We start from the raw sequence: 20,737 nt of genomic DNA on the forward strand, positions 1-20,737 counted from the left end.
GTTAGCCCAGTATAGCAAGTACAGTTAGCCCAGTATAGCAAGTACAGTTAGCCCAGTATAGCAAGTACAGTTAGCCCAGTATAGCAAGTACAGTTAGCCCAGTATAGCAAGTACAGTTAGCCCAGTATAGCAAGTACAGTTAGCCCAGTATAGCAAGTACAGTTAGCCCAGTATAGCTAGTACAGTTAGCCCAGTGTAGCTAGTACAGTTAGCCCAGTGTAGCTAGTACAGTTAGCCCAGTGTAGCTAGTACAGTTAGCCCAGTGTAGCTAGTACAGTTAGCCCAGTGTAGCTAGTACAGTTAGCCCAGTGTAGCTAGTACAGTTAGCCCAGTGTAGCTAGTACAGTTAGCCCAGTGTAGCTAGTACAGTTAGCCCAGTGTAGCTAGTACAGTTAGCCCAGTGTAGCTAGTACAGTTAGCCCAGTGTAGCTAGTACAGTTAGCCCAGTGTAGCTAGTACAGTTAGCCCAGTGTAGCTAGTACAGTTAGCCCAGTGTAGCTAGTACAGTTAGCCCAGTGTAGCAAGTACAGTTAGCCCAGTGTAGCAAGTACAGTTAGCCCAGTGTAGCAAGTACAGTTAGCCCAGTGTAGCTGCCCCAGTGTAGCCAGTAGTTACCCCAGTATAGTGCCCCAGTGTAGCTAGGATAGGTGCCCCCCCCCCACCCCGCGGCCGTCGCTCCTGTTACCTTATGAGCGGGCGGTCGCTTCCTTCCTTATATTTCCCCCAGGCGCTTCTCTCCTCGGTTGCAGCATCGCCATCTCGTAATACAGCAGCGCTTCCCGCGCGGCTGCTGTAAAGAAGGGAAGGAAACAGGGCAGCGGCTTCCTGTAGCGGCGATCGCCGTTACCATGGGAACCGCTGCCCCGCCCCCTTCCCTCCTTACAGCAGCCACACAGGAAGCGCTGCTGTAATACGAGATAGGAGAGGGGCTATGGGGAATATAAGGGAGGAAGCGGCCGCCGCTCTTAAGGTAACAGAAACGACGGCCGCGGGGGGGGGGGGTGGGGAGGAAGAAAGGCCAGATCCGCCGCGGCCCCCCAAAAATTTTCCCATGGACCCCCAGGGGGCCGCGGCCCCCAGGTTGGGGACCTCTGCTATAGAGGCCTCAGTGACTGGCCTAAGGAGAAGCCTGTGGATCCTATAGAGGCCTCCCAGGCTGAGCGCAGACTCCCTGAAGATTATTAACAAGGGCTTATAAAGCTGGCCACTAACTGTCCAATTTCTAACGAAAAATCGTTAGCGCAATCAGAAATTCTGATCGGAAGGGAAATATTGTAATCGTTCACTACACCATCAACGAACCAATCTTTGCTTCCTATCTATCACAACCAACAAGAAAATCCAAATTTTGGTTCGACATAAATTCGTTCGGACGACATTTTCTTTCACTCGTTCATAATCGATTGTGTCCACCAATGGAGATTATTTACAACCAATCCGATCAGAATTTCTGATCGCTCAAACGATTTTTCGCTAGAAATTGGACCGTTAATGGCCACCTTTAGTGATCTAGTCGGGGCTGCGCTCCTCTTCCTGCATGAGTACCTCCACGCCTGTGGGAGGGTGGCCACGCCTGCACGGGTATGGTCACTAGATAAAAAAGTGTTCCTTGCGCTTTCAACTCCAGGAAGCCTTGACCAATCACATCCAATGAGTCTCTAGTCCACACCAGGCAAACACAGTTTATGCTGCTCCAAGTTAGGGAGTGTGCAAAAAGTATCTAAAAAAGGAGCGCTCTAAGTGCGTTACCCAGGATGAGACTTTTATTGCGCTTAAAAGTGATTACTTACAGAAATGAAGATGAAAAACGCTTATCAGCGGGTGGGCTACCCGCTACACCCCTCAGCGGCAAGGCTGCACGCGCTGTGGCCAGCAGCAGCGTGTCCGATGTACCAGGAAGCTCGTCTTGCGAGGCGGTGGGCGGGGCCTAGAATCGTGGTGCGTGTGACGTCATGACGCGTTTCGGCGCTCTGCGCCTTCATCAGATGACGTCACGCGTACCGGGAGGCGGATTTATATCCGCATAGATGCCGTAGTTATGGCAACAAGTGGGGAAAATTAAAACGAACTTTATTGTTCATGAACATTATGCGCAAGCTAGTCAGCTTGCTGTATCGTTCGGGGATACGCTGCTAAGAAATAAAGCTGGCTCACAGCGCGTACCCCTGGAGTGCTTTATAAATTTTACAGTAATGCAGTTAAGACAATATTATAAATTAAACAAATATATGGCAACCTATTAAAAATAATGAATTTAAAAAGCATGATATAGATATATAAAACCTATTATAGACAGAAAACACCTAATATAATTTAGTTATTGCAGGAATTATTTTCTCTGAACCCAAGGCTTGCCAAATATTATTACTATTATAAATCCACAGATAAGACATTAAAATTGAAATGAAAATCAAAATAAAAAGTTATAAAAACCTATTTAACAGCCCTACTATTTATGTACGGGTCTGATGTATTCATAACATTGGTTCTGAGATATACAGCTGACAGAATATTTTGATAATGGAATTGACATATCATAATGGAATACCAATAATTGGATAGGCATGGATAGGCGGGGAGGGGGGGGGGGGGGGGGGTGGGAGGGGAAAAAATGGAAGAAAAGGGGTTCAGGGAGGGGGGGGGGGGGAAACAAGGGCCATGTGGCCCACAATAACAATCGCACAGTGAATACTAAATGATTATTTATATGTGTGTATAAAAACCCCACATGTAATCAGTTCTGCCATTGGGCTACATACAGACATAAAATCGCACTGTTCAACCATTGGGAGTTAAATAAACAGCTTTAACCAGAAATACATGGAATACTATGAGAAGTATGACCAATTACTATGGACAATATCTATCTCATGGGTACTCACCACCCTCATCTAGTGTCAGAAACTGCTAGGAATTGTATTGGAAGCTGTGGAGAGAGATATAAAAGCAACCGGTTTAACGAATGCAATATTCATAGACTATAGAAAAAAATTTTTTTGGGCTTAAGGAACTATGGATAATAAAGGTATGCATACATCTTACATATAAGTGGAAATTTCTAACCCTTCGTTGAGACCATTTGGGCTCAAAGAGTTCATTTTAAAAATCCAGTACGTCTCTCTCTCACAGAGCCTCTTATATCTCTCGCCTCTATGGAGGCTCTTGGAAATTGTTTCAAGGCCTAAAATGCAGAGGGAATCAACACTACTGAATGACATTCTTTAAAATGACGTGGACACTATGTTTTTCACCTCCGTCTAGTATATATCTCTTATGTTCACCAAATCTTTGTCTGAGTGGACGCGTGGTGCGTCCCACATAATGTTTTGGGCAATCACAGGACAACAGGTATATCACATGGTCACTGCCGCATGTAATAAATTAATTGATTGTGACCTTTTGTTGTCGTCCATCTACTGTTTCTTTAGCTCTGTGTTTGATAAATGGGCAGCAACCACATCTTTTTACATGTCATTTATAATTACCTGTGATAGCAGGAAACATAGTTTTAGGTGCTTCAAGAGTTTTCTTAACATTACTCGGTGCTATAATATTTTTTAAGGATCTAGCTTTTTTTAAAAATTACACTCGGTTTTTCAGGAAGTATGTCTCTCAACAGGGGATCTTGTTGTAATATAGGCCAATTTTGAGTTATTATCTTTTTGATTTTTCTGGACTCTTCAGTGTAAGGGGTAATAAAAGAAAATTCAGATCTCATAGAGGCCTTTATAGAATGAGTTTTAGGTTCATATGGTGTAGCACTGAATTCTTCCAGTGTGGCCTGAAGAGAGTCTGGCTTATAACCCTTTTCCAAAAATTTCTTAGACAATATTTCACCTTGTTTAGAAGCCAATTTCGTAGACTAAGACGTAATTGCACATTGGACGAGGATTATTACAAACAAGGTGAAATATTGTCTAAGAAATTTTTGGAAAAGGGTTATAAGCCAGACTCTCTTCAGGCCACACTGGAAGAATTCAGTGCTACACCATATGAACCTAAAACTCATTCTATAAAGGCCTCTATGAGATCTGAATTTTCTTTTATTACCCCTTACACTGAAGAGTCCAGAAAAATCAAAAAGATAATAACTCAAAATTGGCCTATATTACAACAAGATCCCCTGTTGAGAGACATACTTCCTGGAAAACCGAGTGTAATTTTTAAAAAAGCTAGATCCTTAAAAAATATTATAGCACCGAGTAATGTTAAGAAAACTCTTGAAGCACCTAAAACTATGTTTCCTGCTATCACAGGTAATTATAAATGACATGTAAAAAGATGTGGTTGCTGCCCATTTATCAAACACAGAGCTAAAGAAACAGTAGATGGACGACAACAAAAGGTCACAATCAATTAATTTATTACATGCGGCAGTGACCATGTGATATACCTGTTGTCCTGTGATTGCCCAAAACATTATGTGGGACGCACCACGCGTCCACTCAGACAAAGATTTGGTGAACATAAGAGATATATACTAGACGGAGGTGAAAAACATAGTGTCCCACGTCATTTTAAAGAATGTCATTCCAGTAGTGTTGATTCCCTCTGCATTTTAGGCCTTGAAACAATTTCCAAGAGCCTCCATAGAGGCGAGAGATATAAGAGGCTCTGTGAGAGAGAGACGTACTGGATTTTTAAAATGAACTCTTTGAGCCCAAATGGTCTCAACGAAGGGTTAGAAATTTCCACTTATATGTAAGATGTATGCATACCTTTATTATCCATAGTTCCTTAAGCCCAAAAAAATTTTTTTCTATAGTCTATGAATATTGCATTCGTTAAACCGGTTGCTTTTATATCTCTCTCCACAGCTTCCAATACAATTCCTAGCAGTTTCTGACACTAGATGAGGGTGGTGAGTACCCATGAGATAGATATTGTCCATAGTAGGAATTGGTTATACTTCTCATAGTATTCCATGTATTTCTGGTTAAAGCTGTTTATTTAACTCCCAATGGTTGAACAGTGCGATTTTATGTCTGTATGTAGCCCAATGGCAGAACTGATTACATGTGGGGTTTTTATACACACATATAAATAATCATTTAGTATTCACTGTGCGATTGTTATTGTGGGCCACATGGCCCTTGTTTCCCCCCCCCCCCCTCCCTGAACCCCTTTTCTTCCATTTTTTCCCCTCCCCCCCCCCCCCCCCACCCCCCACCCCCCCACCCTCCCCCCCCCCCCCCCCCCCCCCACCCTCCCCGCCTATCCATGCCTATCCAATTATTGGTATTCCATTATGATATGTCAATTCCATTATCAAAATATTCTGTCAGCTGTATATCTCAGAACCAATGTTATGAATACATCAGACCCGTACATAAATAGTAGGGCTGTTAAATAGGTTTTTATAACTTTTTATTTTGATTTTCATTTCAATTTTAATGTCTTATCTGTGGATTTATAATAGTAATAATATTTGGCAAGCCTTGGGTTCAGAGAAAATAATTCCTGCAATAACTAAATTATATTAGGTGTTTTCTGTCTATAATAGGTTTTATATATCTATATCATGCTTTTTAAATTCATTATTTTTAATAGGTTGCCATATATTTGTTTAATTTATAATATTGTCTTAACTGCATTACTGTAAAATTTATAAAGCACTCCAGGGGTACGCGCTGTGAGCCAGCTTTATTTCTTAGCAGCGTATCCCCGAACGATACAGCAAGCTGACTAGCTTGCGCATAATGTTCATGAACAATAAAGTTCGTTTTAATTTTCCCCACTTGTTGCCATAACTACGGCATCTATGCGGATATAAATCCGCCTCCCGGTACGCGTGACGTCATCTGATGAAGGCGCAGAGCGCCGAAACGCGTCATGACGTCACACGCACCACGATTCTAGGCCCCGCCCACCGCCTCGCAAGACGAGCTTCCTGGTACATCGGACACGCTGCTGCTGGCCACAGCGCGTGCAGCCTTGCCGCTGAGGGGTGTAGCGGGTAGCCCACCCGCTGATAAGCGTTTTTTAATCTTCATTTCTGTAAGTAATCACTTTTAAGCGCAATAAAAGTCTCATCCTGGGTAACGCACTTAGAGCGCTCCTTCTTTTTTAGATACGGGTATGGTCACGCCTGGGCTGTGAGCCTGAGGTGCCCGGTCACATGCCAAAAGAGAATAGTGTCCCCCATTGGTGGGGGGGGGGGGGCTATCTGCTGTCTATCACATCCTCCATCTTATTCCAATCCCCCTCCCTCTGATCCATCCATCTTTCTAATCATGCGTCCGCCCTCCATCCATATTTCTATTCACCCCTCTCCGCCATCCATCTTTCTATTGATCCATGCTTTTCCACCCGGGAGGTGCTCTTTAGTTCGGAGGCAGTGGGCGGGTCTTAATGGTGCGGGTGCAACAGTGATTTCCTGTGTTTCTCCGCAGTGGAAAGAAGCGAAGCCGGAGGATCTGATGGACTCGAAGCTGCGGTGTGTGTTTGAGCTTCCCTCCGAGAATGAGAAACCGGTGAGTAAATCTGCCGCTGATCGATTGACCGATTTCTTGTGTGTGTGTGTAGATGGCATACTAACTGTTCACATGACCTGCAGTCTCTATTATGAGGGACATTTCCCGAGGTCGGAGAACATAAGTAATCTTCCAGTCCAGGAATGCATCTCTGTAACCCATTGCCTGCCATGGAGGGAGAGGTTTCCAGCCTTACCTGGGTCATATCAGAATATAGTCATAAATGTCTTGCCCAAGCTTCTCCCTGTATGACCTGTACTGATTTGGGGCAGATAGGTGATTTATGGCTTAGGCTCAACACACACCATACAATCTTGGTTGTACAGATTTACCAAATCTATGTAGTATAAGGGCCAACAGATTGAAAATACCTTGACTGATTGATTGGATAAGCTCTTATACTGCATGAAAGTAATGAGATTGAACAACCAAGATTGTATGGTGTGTGTTGAGCTTTAGACTTAGCGCTACCCAGCTGCTTACTCAGTCTCACAGGGTCAGATTTATCAAACATTACCGACAGTTTTTTTCTTGCTGGGAATACACAATGAGATTTTTCAGCAGATTTACTGTCCGATCGATACTCTGATGGTTTTTCTAATCGATTTCCATTAACGTCTGAGAAATCGATCAGAAAAACGATCAAAAACAATGCTGGGAATACACAATTCGTTTCTGCCGCAGATAGATAATTTCCGTCATGTCCGATCTCCCGTTCTATCGTTTTGTCGCTCGATTTCTGATAGAGGTTACATAGTTACTTAGTTATTTTGGTTAAAAAAAGACATACGTCCATCGAGTTCAACCAGTATAAAGTACAACACCAGCCTGCTCCCTCACATATCCCTGGTGAATAGAATAGGTGAATGGAAAAAGATAAGAGAAACGAGCGGTAGATAAAAGAATCTTAAGAAATCATTAGATAGTGCAGATTCCTTCTAAAACTGTTGTAAAATAGGAGCTAGGAAGGTCTCTCAGACAGTGCAGTGTGTGAGGGGGACTTGCTGTTGCTGAGGTAACCAACACACCTGCTGTATTGATAGCAGCAGGCTCTGAGGAGGAGTTCAGTAGGTGGGAGGGGCACATCACAAATCATGCCTAACCTGCACTCTGCAATCATGTCTAGCCAGCAATTCTACATCTGTAGAACTGCTTTCAAGCACTTCTTAAAGAGACTCCGTAACAAAAATTGCATCCTGTTTTTTATCATCCTACAAGTTCCAAAAGCTATTCTAATGTGTTCTGGCTTACTGCAGCACGTTCTACTATCACCATCTCTGTAATAAATCAACTTATCTCTCTCTTGTCAGACTTGTCAGGCCTGTGTCTGGAAGGCTGCCAAGTTCTTCAGTGTTGTGGTTCTGTGATGCATCTCCCCTATCCAGGCCCCTCTCTGCACACTGCCTGTGTATTATTTAGATTAGAGCAGCTTCTCTCTTCTCTCTTATATTTTACAAGCTGGATAAATCCTCCTCTGAGCAGGCTGGGCTTTCACATACAGAGAAATTACATACAGGCAGAGCTGTCTGCACTCTGCAGGAAGAAACAGCCTGACACTTCAGTGGAAGATAGCTGCAGGAAAGAAACACACAAATGATCTCTTGAGATTCAAAAGGAAGGCTGTATACAGCCTGCTTGTGTATGGATGTATTTTGTATGTGTGGACATACTGTACATCAATCTACTTCCTGTTTTGGTGGCCATTTTGTTTGTTTATAAACAAACTTTTTAAAACTGTTTTTAACCACTTTTAATGCGGCGAGGAGTGGCAAAATTGTGACAGAGGGTAATAGGAGATGTCCCCTAACGCACTGGTATGTTTACTTTTGTGCGATTTTAACAATACAGATTCTCTTTAAAGAGACACTGAAGCGAAAAAAAAGATGATATAATGAATTGGTTGTGTACTACGAATGATTACTAGAAGATTAGCAGCAAGGAAAATATTCTCATATTTTTATTTTCAGGTATATAGTGTTTTTTCTAACATTGCATCATTCTCTAATATGTGCAGATTACACAACACTCAACATTCAAAATGATTCTTTCAGAGCAGTCTGTGAACTAATGACCTCTCCTCTGGCAGAGAAAAAGAAAACAGTTGAGATAATAAAAGTCAGAAGACAGCCCTTTACACGACTTTGAAAGTCGTAGAGATTAATGGCTTTTGTGCATAGAGATAACTGGAGTTTAACTCTTCCTGTACTGGAAACAATTAGACTGATGTGTCTGATCTTAATGTTTTATTTCTTAGCTGTACTACACATACAAATCATAATATCATAAAAAAATTTTTTCGCTTCAGTGTCTCTTTAATCTGCGCCAGTTTAGGGATTCTCTTAACTGTAGTGCAGCTCTAGAAATCCACGCTAAACTGCACTATTACTAGGATTTAAGAACGTTCTTATTATCATACAGAACTGTTCTCCCTGCTGGTTAGAACAGATTAAGAAGAAAAAACTGTTGGTAATGCGTTGATAGATCTCCCCCAGACACTCTTGATAAATCTGGCCCAACTGGGGGACATTTATCAAGCGTGAGACAAAACATTAGTAGGTTTTTAGACACCCTAAGAAATCACTAAATAGTGCAAATTCCTTCTTAAACTGTTAGGATTGGAGGAGTTAGGAAGGTCTCTCAGACAGTACAGTGTGTGAGAGGAATTGCTGTTGCTGAGGTAACCAATACATCTGCATTATTACATCAAAGCCCAGCACTGGAAGAGTTAAGCACAGAACCGCTTCACAGGACACCTGGCAGCAGGGGGGAGGAGCACTTCATAAATCATGTCTCACTGTTGCACTATCTGTAGTAGTGCTATTAAAGAGACACTGAAGCGGAAAAAAAAATGATATAGTGAATTGGTTGTGTACTATGAATAATTACTAGAACAGTGGTTCCCAACCTTTTCCGGCCCGGGGAACACTGACACAATTTTTCTCCGGGGAACGGCGCGGGGGGGGATTGGGGATGCGGCCCCCGGTTGTTTGCGCGACCCCCGGATGTTTGCGCGACCTAGTGGACAGTGCTGTGCGCAGCAGGCTATGGGGGGGGGGGGGGTACTGGGGTGCGGCTGCATAGCTAGCATAGTTGCCCCAGTGTAGGGAGTTTAGTTGCCTCAGTATAGCTAGTATAGTGCCCCAGTATAGCCAGAATAGTGCCCCAGTATAGCTAGTATAGTGCCCCAGTATAGCCAGCATAGTGCCCCAGTATAGCTAGTATAGTGCCACAGAATAGCCCCCCAGTATAGCCAGTATAGTGCCCCAGTATAGCCAGTATAGTGCCCCAGTATAGCCAGTATAGTGCCCCAGTATAGTGCCCCAGTATAGCCAGAATAGTGCCCCAGTATAGCCAGAATAGTGCCCCAGTATAGCCAGTATAGTGCCCCAGTATAGCCAGTATAGTGCCCCAGTATAGTGCCCCAGTATAGCCCCCCAGTATAGCTAGTATAGTGCCCCAGTATAGCTAGTATAGTGCCCCAGTATAGCTAGTATAGTGCCCCAGTATAGCTAGTATAGTGCCCCAGTATAGCTAGTATAGTGCCCCAGTATAGCTAGTATAGTGCCCCAGTATAGCTAGTATAGTGCCCCAGTATAGCTAGTATAGTGCCCCAGTATAGCTAGTGTAGTGCCCCAGTATAGCCAGTGTAGTGCCCCAGTATAGCCAGTGTAGTGCCCCAGTATAGCCAGTGTAGTGCCCCAGTATAGCCAGTGTAGTGCCCCAGTATAGCCAGTGTAGTGCCCCAGTATAGCCAGTGTAGTGCCCCAGTATAGCTAGTATAGTGCCCCCAGTATAGCCAGCATAGTGCCCCAGTATAGCCCCCCAGTATAGCTAGTATAGTGCCCCAGTATAGTGCCACAGTATAGCCCCCCAGTATAGCTAGTATAATGCCCCAGTATAGCCAGTATAGTGCCCCAGTATAGCCAGTATAGTGCCCCAGTATAGCCAGTATAGTGCCCCAGTATAGCCAGTATAGTGCCCCAGTATAGCCAGAATAGTGCCCCAGTATAGCCAGAATTGTGCCCCAGTATAGCTAGTATATTGCCCCAGTATAGCCAGTATAGTGCCCCCAGTATAGCCAGTATAGTGCCCCAGTATAGCCAGCATAGTGCCCCAGTATAGCCCCCCAGTATAGCTAGTATAGTGCCCCAGTATAGCCAGTATAGTGCCCCAGTATAGCCAGTATAGTGCCCCAGTATAGCCAGTATAGTGCCCCAGTATAGCCAGTATAGTGCCCCAGTATAGCCAGTATAGTGCCCCAGTATAGCCAGCATAGTGCCCCAGTATAGCCCCCCAGTATAGCCAGTATAGTGCCCCAGTATAGCCAGTATAGTGCCCCAGTATAGCCAGCATAGTGCCCCAGTATAGCCCCCCAGTATAGCCAGCATAGTGCCCCAGTATAGCCCCCCCAGTATAGCTAGTATAGTGCCCCAGTATAGCCCCCCAGTATAGCTAGTATAGTGCCCCAGTATAGCCCCCCAGTATAGCTAGTATAGTGCCCCAGTATAGCTAGTATAGTGCCCCAGAATAGTGCCCCAGTATAGCGCCCTCCCGCCCGTCCCCGCGGCCGCCGCTGTTATTACCTTAACAGCTGCCGCTCTCCCCCTCTCCGGCGCATGTGTTTATTCTAGCAGCGTATCTCCGGCTGCTCTGTGTGATGCGGAAGGAAGCAGGGCAGCGGCTTCCTGTAACGGCGATATGTATCGCCGTTACTATGGTAACCGAGCCCTGCCTCCTTCCGCATCACACAGAGCAGCCGGAGATACGCTGCTAGAATAAACACATGCGCCGGAGAGGGGAGAGCGGCCGCTGCTAAGGTAATAACAGCGGTGGCCGCGGGGACGGGCGGGAGGGGGAAAAGAGGATGGCACACCAGGCAACGTTCCGCGGCACACTGGTTGAAAAACACTGTACTAGAAGATTAGCAGCAAAGAAAATATTCTCATACTTCTATTTTCAGGTATATAGTGTTTTTTCTAACATTGCATCATTCTATAATATGTGCACATTACACAACACTCAGCATTCAAAACGAGTCTTTCAGAGCAGTCTGTGAAGTAATGACCTCTCCTCTAGCAGAGGAAAAGTAAATAGTCCAGGAACAGTTGAGATAATAAAAGTCAGATAACAGCCCTCTCCAAGACTAACTTAGTCAGAGAGCTTAATGGCTTGTTTGCATAGAGATAACTGGAGTTTCTCAACTCTTCCTGTACTGGAAACAATTACACTGATGTATCTGATCTTAATGTTTTATTTCTTAAGCCGCATCTACACGCGTAGATGCAGCCGCGATGCTCCTTATCAATCGAGCCGCTGATGTGGCTCGATTGATGAGATCCGACAGGACGGATCTTGCTTCCGCCGATTCCCTGCTCGCTCCCCGCTAGGGGACAATGGCAGGGAATCGAGCGGAAGATGCGCGGCGTGGGGACGAGCGGGAATCGAGCTGGTATTGATGCCGGCGCACGCACGGCGAGCGGGGACGCGGCGGGCACGCGGAAGAGGCGATCCGGCGGCTAATCGAGCCGCCGGATCACTGCAATGTCCCATAGTGTAGATAGGGCTTTAGCTGTGCTACACATACAAATCATAATATCATTTTTTTTTTTTCCGCTTCAGTGTCTCTTTAAGCCCTAATTAACCTGCAGCAGTTTAGGGATAGATTTGCACTTTTCTTAACTGTAATGCAGCTCTAGAAATCCACGCTAAACTGCTGTTATTAAGTAGCATTTGAGAAGTTTCTTATTATCATGCAGAACAGTTCTGCTGCTGGTTAGAACAGTATTAAGAAGAAAAAACTGTCACTAATGCTTTGATAAATCTAGCCCAGTGAAAGACACTATAAGATAAGCTTCAGAAGACAGCTCTCTGCCACTTTGAAAGTCGTGGAGCTCAGATTTTTTTTCTTTTGTACAGATAACTGGAGTTTAACTCTTCCTGTACTGGGAACAATATTAGACTTCTGTCTCTGCTCCTAATGTTTTATTTCTTAGCTATTTACACATGCAAATCATCCTATATAATAATCCCCGTGTCCCTGCGTCCTCCTCTGTCCCTGTGTCCGTGCTTTTCTGGCTACTGTGCATGTGCGTTACTGCAGCACGGACAGCCGTTGGGACAGGAGGACGACTGTGCCAGGTGGCCGGGTCGACGTGTGCCTGCGCACGGGTGGTGTTGACATGCAGCCGGTGGCTTCGGGGGGGGGGGGGGGGGGGGGGGGGCAGAGTTACGGGGTTTGTGAGAGTATCCTAGAGCTCGTTTTTAAAGGATACCAGAACTGAAATGTGACATAATGAGATAAACATGTGTATGCACAGTGCCTAGCACACAAATAACTATGCTGTGTTCCTTTTTTTCTTTCTCTGCCCGAAAGAGTTAAATATCAGTTATGTAAGTGGCTGACTCAGTCCTGACTCAGACAGGAAGTGACTACAGTGTTACCCTCACTGATAAGAAATTCCCCTTTTTTACCTCTTTCATGCTCTCAGAAGCCATTTTCTGCTAGGAAAGTGTTTTATAGTTGGAGTTTCTTATCAGTGAGGGTCACACTGTAGTCACTTCCTGTCTGAGTCAGGACTGAGTCAGCCACTTACATACCTGATATTTAACACTTTCAGACAGAGAAAGAAACAAAGGAACACAGCATAGTTATTTGTGTGCTAGGCACTGGACATACACATGTCTATCTCATGTCACATTTCAGTTCGGGTATCCTTTAAATGGGCCTAGGGCTACTAGTTATATCATAAGTTTTTCACTTCAGATTCCATTTAAGTGCTTGGCACTTCTAGAGATTGTACTGTGCAGGCTAGGCATTATTTGTGAAAGGCTCCTTCCCCTGCTGAATTCCCCACTCAGAGCTGGCTGGTATCAATACAGCAGATGTATTTGGTATCTCAGTAACAGCAATTTCCCTCACACACTGCACTGTCTGGTAAACCTTCCTAGCTCCTCCTCTATTATAGAACAGTTTTAGAAAGAAACTGCACTATCTAGTGATTTCTTAAAAGATGTCTGAGACAGTTCTGCATGGAAATGCGTAAAAATGTATGCAATGCGGCCCACCGAAGCAGAGGTTGGCAAAAATGAAACTAGCTGGCGGCGGGGGACTGGAGCAGCAGTGAGTGATTACGAGGGCACAGGATGGCTGCATGGGGCTGATAGAAGCTCCAGGTAAGTGAAACTCATTATTTATTTATTTATTTATTTATTTTTTGCCTGACAATTCCTTTAAAGGGAAGGTTCAAGCAAAATTAAAAAATGAGTTTCACTTACCTGGGGCTTCTACCAGCCCCATGCAGCCATCCTGTGCCCTCGTAGTCACTCACTGCTGCTCCAGTCCCCCGCTGGCAGCTTGCCGACCTCGGAGGTCGGCGGGCCGCATTGCGTACATTTTTACGCATTCCCGTTAGTGCAGGAACATTAACACATACATTTTTACGCGTTACTAGTTCAATGCGTACATTTTTACGCATTGAACCAGTAATGCGTAAAAATGTGTGCCCCCCCCCCCTCCAGACCCCTTGCGCAGCCTGGCCAATCAGTGCCAGGCAGCACTGAGGGGTGGATCGGGATTCCCTGTGACGTCGTCCCGCCCCGTCGCCATGGCGACCGGGGAAGCCCAGCAGGAAATCACGTTCTGAACGGGATTTCCTGCTTACTCTGATCGAAGGCGATCGGAGTGGGTAGGGGGATGCCGCTTGACAGCGGCTATCATGTAGCGAGCCTTGGGCTCGCTACTTGATTTAAAAAAAAATATATATATATTAAAGTGCTGCGCTGCCCCCATGCCGTCAGAATTGGAATGGCAAGGGGGTTAAAGAGTGTCTGAAGCGAATATTTTTTTGCAATGTTTACCTTTTAATTCCCTTCAGAAGTCTCATCAGCCGCAAACCGCCGCATCCCGGCTGAAAAACGAGGGCTGCAGACCCCCCCCCCCCCCCAATCCCCAAGGGTGAATCTGGCCGGCGCTTCCTGAAGAGGCAGAGCTCTCTGCTGTAGCTCTGCCTCTTCTGATGTCAATCGCGGCGGATTGACTGCAGGAGAGGTAGAGCTACAGCTCATAGCTTTGTCTCTCAGAGCAGCAAAATCCATGACCAAGTTGGTCGTGGATGTTTGCCCGGTGATTTGGGGGATCTGTAGCACTCGTTTTTCAGTGGGGATGCGGCGGTTTGCGGCTAATGAGACTTCTGAAGCAAATTAATAGGTAAATATAGCAAAAAAAATTCGCTTTAGTGCAGCCTGTTTAAAATAAAAATTTGGGGTGGCCTTTTCCACTGCTGGGTTCCAATATTTACCTATTTTTTTTTCTTTTTTATAAAATGCAAACGCATATCTGTGCGATTATGATGCATTTTGCGTTACAACGTAAAGTATAGGAACGCATGAAAACGTATAGAAATGCGTTTTGTGTTTAGTATTAATTTAACCTATCTATTTTCAAAAATCAAGACAACACTTGCCAATCAGAAAAACGCAAACGCATAAACGCACATCAAAATAGGTAAATAACGCAAACGCATGCGTTTGCGTTTTGCCTTGGAAAAGGACCCTAATAGTGTATGTGGCAGCGCTGCTGATCTCTGAATCACACGCCTGAAACAAACATGCAGCTAATCCAGTCACACTTCAGTCACCTGATCTGCTGCATGCTTGTTGAGGGGCTATGGCTAAAATTATTAGAGGCAGGGGATCAGCAGGACAGCCAGGAAACTGGTATTGCTTGAAAGGAAATAAATATGGCAGCCTCGATCCCTCTCCATTCAGCTGCGCTTTAAAGGACACCTGAAGTGAGAGGGATAAGGAGGCTGCAATATTTATTTCCTTTTAAGCAATACCAGTTACCTGGCTATCCTACTGATCATCTTGCCTCTAATACTTTAAGCTATTGTCCCTGAACAAGCATGCAGCAGATCAGGTGTTTCTGACATCACATCTGACAGGATTAGCTGCATGCTTGTTTCTGGTGTGATTCAGACACTACTGCAGCCAAATAGATTGGCAGGGCTGCCAGGCACCTGGTATTGTTTAAAAGGAAATAAATATGGTGGCCTACATATTTCTCGATTCAAGGGTTCCTTTAAGAGGAAATCTGGAAAGTACGTTTCTCTACCTGTAGATTGGGGTCAGTGAGAAGTTCCCTCCTCCGGAATCTTGGAGTTACCGCCTCAGGAAGAGAACGTTCTCCCGCAGGCGTGTGGCGGCCGTCTTGCGTTCTTTCGGTGGTCGAGCAGACTGTGTATGATGGAGCGTTTTCCTTTGTTCGGCCGCCTTATTCCAGCCTGTTCTTGTCTTTCAGAATGAAGGAGAAATCAGCAAGTCTATATATAGCAGTGTAACAAAGACAGAATCCTCCTCCATGTTCAAATCTGTCAGCTCCAACCTGGACGACCCGGAGCACAAGAAGGTGCTAGATGACAACAAGAGGCTGCAGGGCGAGGTGCAGAGGCTACGCGAGGAGTTCAAGCTGCTCAAGGTGAGACCGCCTACTCTGACATCATCACCTATACCGCCTCCTACCCCTCCCCCCCCCCCCCCCCCCACCACCACATCCCTCCCTTCACACTGGGGTCAGGGTGAGGTGCAGAGGCTACAGAACTGCACAAGACGAGTCACCGCCTGCTGACATCACTGCTACTGCCTTCCTACCCCATCCCCCCCCCCCCCCCAGCCCCGTCTCTCCATTCCTCCCACCCTCCACACTGGGATTAGAGTGAGGTGCAGTCTACGGGAGGAGTGCAAGCTTCTCAAGGTGACGGACCACTTGCTCTGACATCACACCTATACCGCCTTCCCCGATCCCTCCCTCCCTCCCTCCACACTGGGATCAGAGTGAGGTGCAGAGGCTACGGGAGGAGTGCAAGCTGCTCAAGGTGACGGACCGCCTGCTCTGACATCACACCTATACCGCCTCCCCCAGGAACCATCCATCACTCCCTCTCTCCACACTGGGATCAGGACTTATAGCATCTCTCTGGGCATGTGAACCGCCCTCACTAACATCCTACACCCATCCCTACATCCATCCCTTCCTCCATCCATCCATCCATCCACCCCTTACTTGGCCAGTAAATGTTATACTAGCTGTGAGGTTTCTGCTTTGCGTGCTGTGCAGTTTCCTGCGTTGTCCTCTAGGTGGTACAGTAACACCATGTATTCCCTTGTCTGGCAGGAAGAAGACGGCCTACGGATGAGGAAGGTGGCGGCCTCCAGTAACCCCGCCTCTTCAGCATCTAGTCTCATAAAAGAGGAAGGCCTGAACTCGCGGATACTGGCGCTGATCGTCCTGTTCTTCATTTTCGGTGTTATTGTAGGAAAAGTGGCCTTGTAGATGTCGCATGCTTTACCCAGAGAGAAGCAATCATACTGTCCATGGTTTAGCCATATCAAGGAAATTACATTTACTCATAACAAAAGAGCGAAAACAAACCCCACATTTCACCCAATCTGACTTTTATCTGCCTTCAGACCTAACCAGAGATTTTTTTTTTCCTTTTCTTGTTCTTTGTTTTTTGTTGCTTCTAGGGGTGCGATCAGTTGTATAGAACAGCCCATTAGCGAAGACTGCGATCTATTCGCCACATTGCCATTCTCTAAACATCATACTGTAAAATCTCATTTTAAAGAAGGAAAGATAAAAACAAACAAAAAAGCATTTTTAAACTTCTGGATAAATGTTTCGGGTTTACCTCCTTTTAAGAAAAAATACTAAAAATGAAATGTTGCTGAAGCTCTCGTGAATTCGGCCGTAGGTGGCGCCATTCTGCATCCCCGTGGTTTGTGTAAAGTGGGGGAGGGAGTCGTGAATGATATACATATTATAAATATATAAATAGAATAATCTTTCTTGCTGCTCATATAATATCCATGTTGTCATTGTGCGATCCTTCCCGATTCGTCCATCGCATCTCATGCCTGCCCCGATTTGCACAAGCCCTCCTGTGTTTTCTCTGTTGGGTGGGTGGTCGGATTTGGGATCCTTGTCTGCGTTGTTACTGCGAAGGCAATGTCTAGTTCTGTTGTCCTAGCGATCGTTTCTGTTGAAGGCCGCGTTGTTGAGATCGACGCCCCCTTCCCCGGCGTGTCGCACACAGAGGGACCAAGCGTAGACGCAAATAGTTCTTTCCAAGATTTCTGACGACTAAGGCCCAAGTCGACACACAAAAAGTCGTCCCCCCCCCCCCCCCCCCCCCGAATTAGACAATTGGCCCCTCCCAGCTGTTTTGTTTTTTGGGTGAGATGTACTTGGTTCCGCCTCCTTCTTACGTCCATATTCGCTCTGTATGCGAAGGGAAATAGAAGCTTGTTTTGGTTGCCGCTGGTGGGAAGCAGTTAATAGCAGTTTTGGGTCACAATGGCAGAAATAGGTGATTTTTTTGGAGGACTTGACCTTCAAACTAATTTTGTCTTAAGAGACCTGTTTACCCATCACCCCCACCCAGCCCCAAACCGCCGTCCTCTCCTGTGACTGGCTATAGATCTTAAAGGGGCTGTGTGGGCAAATCTACATTAGGGTGTTGCCAGGAGCTTGTTGTCCAACATGGTTGTCTGCGTAGCTGCCCACATCGGCCCACCACTGGGCTCCTCCCCCTTCCTGCCTCTGGAAGTAAGAGAAGGCATGTCTAAAGTGACTTTGACCAATCAGGCGCATGCATACTGGAGCTCATGGTGATTGGTGAGTCCAGCTTAACCACGTGCAAGCTGGAATGGAATGCTTTTAGGAAATGTTTACATGCAGCTTGTTCATTCTGTGTTTGGCATTCCATGAGACCACTTAAAAAACGAGACTTCAGAGTCTCTTTACCTCTTTTCTTTACACTGGCAGATGGGTGATTCATTGCTGTGTAATTGACCTGCAAAGTTCTACGACTTTGCAGGTCGTAGATTACGCTGCCCTGACACGCAGGGCTTCTCTTCCTGAAGAGGCTGAGCTTTGAGCTGTAGCTCAGCCTCTCCGCAATCGATCTCCGTGGATCTCCACGCCCTCCCCGCCCCTCTCAGTGAAAGAAGACTGAGAGGGGCGGGGGAGAGGCGGCGATCAGCAGAGATTGACTGCGGAGAGGCAGAGCTACAGCTGAAAGCTCAGCCTCTCCAGGAAGAGAAGCTCCGGAGGTTTGCAGGGCTGTAAATACAGTAATAAATCACCCATCTGCCGCAGGGATGCGGTGAATCTATTGGGGCATTTATGCAGAACAGGATTATATGAAGAAAAGAGGTGAAAAAGGAGACTTCAGAGTCTCTCTTTAAGCCGTATCATCCTGATGATGAAATAATATAAAAATACTAAAGCCGTAAAGTGTTCAGCTGCTGCCTAGTCAATGATATTCCCCCAAGAAAGATACTGACACACATTATCAGATCAAAGATTACGATCCAGTATTCCGTCTGCCACAACCCTTTCCATGTTTTTTTATCCATTGTTGACTTGGGAAGGCACTTTTCTGCGCTGACGAGCTCATCGTTGTTTAGCTGCCCTTTAGGTGTTGTGGATAAACACATATATGTACGTGTGTGGACGTATGACACATACACCTCAATCCTCATCGTCTCGATCCGTGGGGTCATTTGTGTGTTCCATCCGTGTCTTCAAACCCAAACAAAAAGAGAAAAATAATAATCTGGGGATCTGTTTCCAGCTGACGATCTCCGAGTTCGGCTCTCGCTAAACATCAGATTTCACCATTTTATATCTACAGTTTAAATAAAACACAAAGATTTGGAAATTGATGAGCGCTAACCAACCCCCGTTAGGAGTCCCTGCTGTAAATTAAATCTTTAAAAAATACCTTTTTGTGTGTTTTTATTTGTTTTAATCATGGAAAAGTGTCTTCTCTTCATAAATTAAGTGTTGGTGTGCGTCAGTGTGCTTGAAAGGTCTTGAAATGTCTTGAAATGGGGCTGCAGTGCGCTTGCATTGTTGATCTTAAAGGACACCTGAAGTGAGGGGATATGGAGGCTGCCATTTTTATTTTTCTATTAGCAATACCAGTTGCCTGGCTATCCTGCTGATCCTCTGCCTCTAATACTTTAGCCATAGACCCTGAACAAGCATGCAGCATATCGGGCATTTCTGACAATGTCAGATCTGACAAGATTAGCTGCATGCTTGTTTCTGGTATTCAGACATTACTGCAGCCAAAAAGACCAGCAGGGGCTGCCAGGCAACTGGTATTGTTTAATAGGAAATAGATATGGTGGCCTCCATATAGCTCTTACTTAATGTTCCCTTTTAAATCTAATGTCAAGTGAAATTGGGGAAAAAAAACAGATATTTACCTATGGAGATGGAAGGCTCTGGGTCCTATAGAACACAAAGACTTTTTGATGGTCTGTGCTGGAATGTGGGGACAGGGAGAGGAGTGGGGGACTCTAGGACCCAGAGCATTCCCTCTCCTCAGGTAAGTATTTTTTTTTTTTTCCATTTCACTTGACTTCATGGATCCGAGATGAACTTTTACTCATTGCATAATTGTGTTCCTTTCCTATTGTTTATAGGGAATTCCTCAAGCCAAATACTTTTTTGTTTTAACCACCCTGGCGTTCTATTAAGATCGCCAGGGCGGCTGCGGGAGGGTTTTTTTTAAATAAAAAAAAAAACTATTTCATGCAGCCAACTGAAAGTTGGCTGCATGAAAGCCCACTAGAGGGCGCTCCGGAGGCGTTCTTCTGATCGCCTCCGGCGGCCAGAAGTAACACGGAAGGCCGCAATGATTGCGGCCTTCCGTGTTTTGCTTACTTCGTCGCCATGGCGACGAGCGGAGTGACGTCATGGACGTCAGCCGACGTCCTGACGTCAGCCGCCTCCGATCCAGCCCTTAGCGCTGGCCGGAACTATTTTTTTCCGGCTGCGCAGGGCTCAGGCGGCTGGGGGGACCCTCTTTCGCCGCTGCTAGCGGCGGATCGCCGCAGAGCGGCGGCGATCAGGCAGCACACGCGGCTGGCAAAGTGCCGGCTGCGTGTGCTGCTTTTTATTTTAACAAAATCGGCCCAGCAGGGCCTGAGCGGCAGCCATCGGCGGTGATGGACGAGCTGAGCTCGTCCATACCGCTAAGATGGTTAATACTCTAGTTCCCTATAAACTAAAAAAAAGTCTCACCCACAGTTTTTCAGAGAGCCTTGGCAGTAGCAAGGGCTCAGGTGAGCTTAGTCTGGGCAGGAGGAGGGGGAGGTATTACTAGCCAGAGATTGCAGAGGGGAGAAGGGGGGGGATTAGGTTTTTTCAGTCTGAGTCCTCAAGATGCAGATAAGCCTGCCTCTGTGTAATG

General features: G+C 45.7%; 1 protein-coding gene across 1 annotated transcript in view; it reads left to right on the forward strand.

Annotated features, from left to right (window-relative positions):
* The window catches only part of VAPB (VAMP associated protein B and C), a 59,382-nt gene extending 40,125 nt beyond the window's left edge, over nt 1-19,257 (forward strand). The window contains exons 4-6 of the mRNA XM_068263766.1: nt 6,393-6,473; nt 15,772-15,948; nt 16,645-19,257. Coding sequence (XP_068119867.1) covers nt 6,393-6,473; nt 15,772-15,948; nt 16,645-16,803 — 417 coding nt within the window. The 3' untranslated portion in view covers nt 16,804-19,257. The remainder of the gene's footprint in view (nt 1-6,392; nt 6,474-15,771; nt 15,949-16,644) is intronic.
* Nucleotides 19,258-20,737: the final 1,480 nt, after the last annotated feature.

Source organism: Hyperolius riggenbachi, chromosome 12 (genome assembly GCF_040937935.1).
Source record: "Hyperolius riggenbachi isolate aHypRig1 chromosome 12, aHypRig1.pri, whole genome shotgun sequence".
NCBI lineage: Eukaryota > Metazoa > Chordata > Amphibia > Anura > Hyperoliidae > Hyperolius > Hyperolius riggenbachi.